General features: G+C 44.1%; 1 protein-coding gene across 1 annotated transcript; it reads left to right on the top strand.

Moving 5' to 3' along the window:
• Positions 1-469: 469 nt before the first annotated feature.
• On the top strand, positions 470-5,710 carry mat2ab (methionine adenosyltransferase 2Ab). The gene is made up of 9 exons (XM_071920896.2): positions 470-695; positions 1,431-1,508; positions 1,682-1,804; positions 1,907-2,019; positions 2,124-2,267; positions 2,361-2,579; positions 2,701-2,883; positions 3,006-3,139; positions 3,826-5,710. Exons 1-9 carry the CDS (start codon positions 602-604, stop codon positions 3,926-3,928), a joined length of 1,191 nt encoding a protein of 396 aa, XP_071776997.1. The 5' UTR covers positions 470-601; the 3' UTR covers positions 3,929-5,710.
• The last annotated feature ends 1,127 nt before the right edge of the window (positions 5,711-6,837 follow it).

Here is a 6,837-nt window from a genome sequence, read left to right as displayed (position 1 = left end):
CCTCAGAAATTAGATGTTTAAAGAATAAGATGGGTTCCAGATAAATCACACTGAACTACAGGCACCTCTGTGCTTCATGTTCTCCCACTTCTTGAAGCTCCCTCACTTCTCCTTGTGACAGATCCTGCATGGCTGTGGTTCGATTATTCTGTTTTGGCATTCCACACACAAATTTATTAGCAACACACCTATTGATGGGACATGTGAAATTTTCCTGTATGCACAACTAGAACCAACCACCTTGATAAGATGATTGTTGAGGTAAGGATGCTGACTGAGCAAGACTTCCAGATTACTGTAACCTTTTGACAGCACATGGCAGAGGACCATTCTGCAATATGTGACCCCCCCCCCCCCCCCCCCCCCCGCCTGGCTCAATGGTATGCTCCACCTCTGCGTGACGTCAAGGGCGTCTGCCTTCACCGGATAAATACTGGAGCGCTGCGCCATGAGGCTTGTGTATCAATGAGCTGAGAGAAGCGGGTTGGCCTACAGGAGAACAGGGAAGACGCCAAGGCATAACTACGAAAACATAGTTAGTTTGACAATTACGTCGTCAACACAACATCTCGGCATTCCGTATCAGCAGACGCCGTGAACAATGATGAACGGACAGATGAACGGTTTCCATAACTCTCTGATTGAGGAGGACTGCTTCTTGTTCACCTCGGAGTCGGTCGGGGAAGGACATCCCGGTAAGACGGACACACCAGACGTTTATCGGCTTGTCTCTAATAAAATAGGCCAAATGCGTACAGTGTTTTGAGTTGATTCTACCAAGTACTAGAGTGGACAATTGACTTTGATGAGAAAACGTGGGCTAAACATCGGCGTTCAAATGTTATGGCCTGGTTGAGAAACGATAACGTCGCTGGGCCGGTCTTAAAAGCACGCGCTACTAGCAAACGTTAGCTAAAGCTTTGCTAAACAAGCTTATCCTGCCGCGTGTTTGGGGCGCTGACACAATGCTCCAGCCTAGGAGTTGGAATGTTCACTGTACGTCAAACCTATATACTCTATCCTTAATACTTGTATATTTTATATTTATAACTGGTTCATGTGTTGTCTTGAGTGTGCCGGCTCGTCCGGGCGTGTTCACGAGGCGCCGTGCCGTGTTACCAGCGCCGTGTTACCAGCTGCCGCATGCGTAGCATAGAGTTTACGGTAGCTATGTTTTCTTGTATCCCCGTAGTTGTCAGCAAGTATGTTCATGTGTACATGTTAGACACGTTTGCCTTCGGTTGGTCGCGCGCCCCCTGCACCACACGTGAACATGCTGAAATGGCGACGGAGAAAAGGCTACGAGCCACTCCCACTGAACAGGAGCTGGTGGCGCTAAACTGCCACAACCTATCAAATGAGTGGCAGCATTGACACAATTTGTAACTTGCTAGTTGCTGTGTACTGAATTATTTGTCTCTGTTTTGCAGACAAGATTTGTGATCAGATCAGTGATGCGGTGCTAGATGCCCACCTCAAGCAGGATCCAGATGCCAAAGTTGCATGTGGTAAGAACAAATTCTTTTCTATTCTCTGGGTTCCTGTTGGCTCTGCTGAGATGTTTGTAATGATTATGGAAAAAAGCATGGCTCCTGAATCATATTGTTGACTTAGATTATTTATTAAATAAGTTTATTTTCTTTTAGTGTAAACTGTTAACAATTCCCTTTACCTCTTCCAGAGACTGTTGCCAAGACTGGGATGATCCTGTTGGCAGGTGAGGTGACATCACATGCTACAGTGGACTACCAGAAAGTTGTTCGTGACACCATTCGCCACATTGGATATGATGACTCTTCCAAAGGTGAGGCATGTTTTTGTTGTCACATTTTAAATTGTCTCTTGTTCTCAACCAAGCTGCTCTAACAGATGGAATCTCATTTTGTTACCTTTGTCCCATACACAGGCTTTGACTACAAGACCTGCAATGTTCTTGTTGCCTTAGAGCAGCAGTCTCCTGACATTGCTCAGGGTGTTCACATTGATCGCAATGAGGAGGACATTGGGGCAGGAGACCAGGTCAGTAAAGGCTGTGGAAATTAATGCCATTGTTGTCCTCAAATGAGACTACTGTTTTTTTGTGTTTTGAAACATCCAGTCAGTAAACATCTCTTGCTCTGCAGGGCTTGATGTTTGGTTATGCCACTGATGAGACTGAGGAGTGTATGCCGCTCACCATCGTCCTCGCCCATAAGCTCAATGCCAAGATGGCTGAACTGCGTCGCAACGGCACCCTGCCATGGCTCCGGCCAGACTCAAAGACCCAGGTAGAGCTATTATAACTTCACTTCTGACCGGTGGGATTAAAACTTTGTATGAGACGCATTACTTACCACTCTGTATTTTTACCTCCTGTACAGGTGACTGTTCAGTACCGTCAAGACCGTGGCGCCATGCTTCCAGTGCGTGTGCACACCATTGTCATCTCTGTACAGCATGATGAGGACATCTGCCTGGAGGAGATGAGAGATGCCCTGAAGGAGAAGGTCATCAAGACTGTGGTACCGTGCATCTACTTGGATGATGACACAATCTACCATCTGCAGCCTAGCGGACGTTTTGTCATTGGAGGCCCACAGGTGAATGTTCAACAGTGTGGCCTTTTGGCTGCGTTACATGGATAATGCAGCTACATAAAACATACAACAAATTTGTCTTATTGGATGTTTGACATCTGCAACCTCTGTTCCTCCGTTACAGGGAGATGCGGGCCTGACGGGGCGTAAAATCATTGTCGACACTTACGGAGGTTGGGGTGCCCACGGCGGTGGGGCCTTCTCTGGGAAGGATTACACTAAGGTGGACCGCTCTGCCGCTTATGCTGCCCGCTGGGTGGCCAAGTCTCTGGTGAAGGCTGAGCTCTGCAGGAGAGTGCTGGTCCAGGTGAGGATAGTATAAAGGCCTGTATGTCTTCACTTTGGAGAAAGGGGCTGCAACAGGTTCCTGCCTGAAGTTTTCTGTTTGTTGGTGTGCTTGATATAACACATGCATATGTGCTGTATTAGGTGTCCTATGCCATTGGAGTTGCCCATCCCCTCTCCATTTCTATCTTCCACTATGGGACCTCCCATAAGAGTGAGAGGGAGCTGCTTGACATTGTGAAGAAGAACTTTGACCTCCGTCCTGGGGTCATTGTCAGGTAATGTATATCCTCTGAAGCCGCCTGCCACTCACTGAATCAGCTCTTGGCTCCTTCCTATTTCTTGTGCTTTAGTCTTGCCGTTTTGCTTGAGTTGCCCCAGCCAGGGTCTAGACTTAATTTAACCCTCTCCGGTGTGATTCAATATGGTGAACTTCGCAGTGGTTTGAATGTCATTTCTTTTGCTACTCCTGGTGCTTTCTGTTTGGCTTCTGTGTTTATTGAAGCTTTGAGTTTCCTACCTGAAAGGCCCCCTCCTCCCATCCCTTGCCACAGAAGTAAATAGCCTAGTGCTAAAAGTCACACATATAGACATGGGGGCAAAAGTTTTGATAATTTATTAGGGTAGATGTGTACAATACCTGGCATGATTGAAGCCTTATAGCTAACATTCAAATAGACTTAAGTGCCTTTTTATGAATGGGATCAGTGCGCTTTCCATCTGCAAGCCGCAGTCACCACACTGCTCAAGGAGTTTGGTTGGCAGGGTAAGTGTCGAAGCTTCATGAGTTTTCCCCCCTCTTTACCAGCTGGTCTAACAAACCTCTCTATATTATGGTTTTCTTTTGTGGCTCTCGACACTCCCCTTTGGCTGATAATGAGCATTATGGCTGTGTGAGTATGGATGCGTGCATCTGAGGTCACTTGATGTGACTGCTGTTAAATGTGTTGATTATGTATTCCAGGGAGCTGGATCTGAAGAAGCCCATGTATCAGAGGACCGCGGCCTATGGCCACTTTGGCCGAGACTCCTTCCCATGGGAGGTGCCCAAAAAACTCAAATACTAAACCTGTTAAGCTTTTCCCCCCAGGCTTGTTGGTGTATACTACAGAGAAGCCTCCAAGGTCCCGGGGGTGAAATGCACTTAACTTTTCTCATAATGGCATCATTTAACTCCTGACTATCCCTTCCTCACTCACCTTCCTTCTTTCTGTCTTGTAACCTGTTTTTTGCTGTTGGCAGTATCATACTAGGTCCTAGAAGACATGACTCAGAAATTTTTATGTTTAAAGAATAGAATGGGCTCTACATAAATCACACTGAACTGAAATTAGCACCTCTGTGCTTCATGTTCTCCCACTTGTTGAGGTTACCTCACGTCTCCTTGTGATAGACCCTGCATAGCTGCGGTTCAGTTATTCTGTTATGGCATTCCACACTCCATCAATATTTGCAGTCTTCTATTCAGTGTCATGGTGGTAGCATATTAGGCTATATGCGATACCTCTCTTAATTTACTGGTGCTACTGAAGTAAAGGAATCTGTGGGACATCTAAAATTTGCAAGTCCAAGTAGAATCATAATGATTTCAGAGATGCAGTGTTGTCTGAACTCAAACCTTCCCTAACTAGTTAGCTTTTCTCTAAACATTCCTCCTTTGTCAGTCTGGTACAATTATTCCCTGACCCCTTGTTCTTTTATCCTTTTTGTTAGATTTATTCCCATGTCTTTGTGGAGGATGCTAGACTGGCACGATTAAGAGTTGAGGGTTGTTGCTGTTTTAAAAAAAAATAAATGGAATAAAAAAATGCTATGCATTGCAGGCAAAGGGGCAAGCCAAATCTTGATTATTGTCAAGCTCTCAAATGAGCAGAAAGTCTCAGATGCCCCTACAGACCTTTGCTGTTTTCTGACGTAATACAGAAAAGTCAGAAGCTGCTATGTCACTGCTCTGGTCTGGAGAGGTGTTGGTTATACTTGATTGGAAGGGAAAATTGGATTGTCTTCCATTTGAAATTCAATTTTAAACAAGTCCTTTATTAATGTAGTTTCACTTGTTTTATGGCTTGAAATGACTAAAGACCCAGTTACTCCTTAAGTATATTGATGGCAGGTGTAGCTACAGAGAAACCTGGTTCCCATCCTTATCTTAAAGGAGTATGTTCTTTGCCACAAGTAAGGTCTCATTGGCTGACAATAGAAATCAAACCTTTACACTATTTATTTGTTCTCTGAAACTCGGCGTGGATACAGAGAAGCTGAGGGTTCAGAAGGCAGCTTTAAACAAACGTAGTTATTGAATCTTTCTGCATTCTTCGACTTGATGATCATTAGTTTTCAGTGTTTCACTTGTGGCTCCAAAGTGTTGTACAGAAAAGCTTTGGTGTGCCTCCACAAGGAATTGTCACTGGCTAATATGGTGAATATTTTACAACTTTTTTTTGTTTTTTGGACCACAGATTTTTATTTTTGGGTGGGTGAGTTTTTAAATTCTCATAAATGTCTGGTACAGTTTTCCTGGCTCTCGCCTGTCTTCATTAATGGATGGCAACGTTTGGTTGGTGTTGTACAGAGAAACCAGCCTTGTTTACATGGCCATCCTGGGTGTTTGATAGGGTTTCAAGTTTTGGTTTTGTTCCCTTTTACCACTCAGACGTCATCCCATTGGCTACAGTGAGTGTAAGAGTGCCTTTTCTATTTCCTCTTTCCCCCACCACTTTCTCCCCTCCTATCAACATGCGTCCAACTTTGAGAGGAACAAGTAGCTTATACTGTATTATGCTTCATGTCTAGAGATTGGATACAGTTTCCTTATGTTCTGTAATAAACGGCTACTCCTTTCAAATGTGTTTGCTGTCTCATTAATTGTCCTGAATTTTCACTGTAAAATAAAATGCTGGACGCAATGCCTCAAATGATTAGTATCAAAACGTCACATTAGGATGTAATGCTAACCACTCCAAACAGCTATTTACATTCTGCCTCTGGTTGTGGAATCTAGAATTTGGCTTGTCTGAGCTCACCTCAAATTCATTAATGTCTCCATGTCCTTGTTACTTGTGCCATCCTAATGTGAATAAACTCACTGTTGGTCCCCCTTGACTCCCTGTAATGATAGCGCACGCTTTGTAGGTTTACAAGCAATGATACACCAACATTTGAGGCTTTGTTGGTCAGTAATTGTCCAAGCCATCATTAAGTTTTTTGGATGCACCTGCTCCTGTCAATTATGTTTCCATAGTTTCCCATTTTGCAATCCAGTGTTGACCATGTCCGTTGTCTCTATCTTACGGATCATCACCCTGACATACCAGTTCATCTCATCCCATCAGAACTCATGTAGCTGGCTTTTGCTCAGTAACATACCATGCTTTCCACCTCCTGAAACCAGATAACTGGTTTTCTGAGTCCAGGGTTATTTAAGGGCAAATGAGTACCAACATGCTTATGTACTCCTCTCTTTATATACGCTTCAATGACAAGAAAACATAAGAAGCTGGTTTCGCAGACGCGGTTTAAGCCTAGTCCTAGAAAAATTAACTGCTTTGGGACTGCCACTGTTTCTTCTACCTCGCTGTCACTTGGATGTTATTATGATGTGTTTGTTTTTCTGTCTAAATGTGCTGCTGTTGTGTTGGCCGGTCCCTCCTTGTAAACAAGATCCTAGATCTCAGCTGGAGTCACCTGGATAATTAAAAGTAAATAATTGACAGCTTTGGTGACCTCAGGCCCTTTTTAGGGAGGCCTCAGGTCCCCTCTAATGTTTTTTTACCCCCCTGAAATTTATTTTGTTCTTAGAAACTGACAGCATTCATCGATTCCGAGCTGTTTGATCTAAACTGCATGGAAAATGCCAAGTAGCCCTCACTGCTGTGAAAGAATAGACTGGACTAACCCAAACCCCTAACCCAAGTAACATTGAAATCATTGATCAATAACCATCAATTTCTAACCTTTGATGATCCCTAGAAAATAT

The sequence above is a fragment of the Centroberyx gerrardi genome, chromosome 8 (assembly GCF_048128805.1).
Source record: "Centroberyx gerrardi isolate f3 chromosome 8, fCenGer3.hap1.cur.20231027, whole genome shotgun sequence".
NCBI lineage: Eukaryota > Metazoa > Chordata > Actinopteri > Beryciformes > Berycidae > Centroberyx > Centroberyx gerrardi.
Note: the sequence above shows the minus strand (reverse complement) of the source record. Positions and strands in the feature narration are given on the sequence as shown.

Coding starts and splice junctions, on each gene's coding strand:
- mat2ab (XM_071920896.2), top strand. CDS start 602: ATGATGAACGGACAGATGAACGGTTTCCATAACTCTCTGATTGAGGAG. Junction 2,884..3,005: donor GCAGGAGAGTGCTGGTCCAG/GTGAGGATAGTA, acceptor GTGCTGTATTAG/GTGTCCTATGCCATTGGAGT. Junction 3,140..3,825: donor CGTCCTGGGGTCATTGTCAG/GTAATGTATATC, acceptor TATGTATTCCAG/GGAGCTGGATCTGAAGAAGC.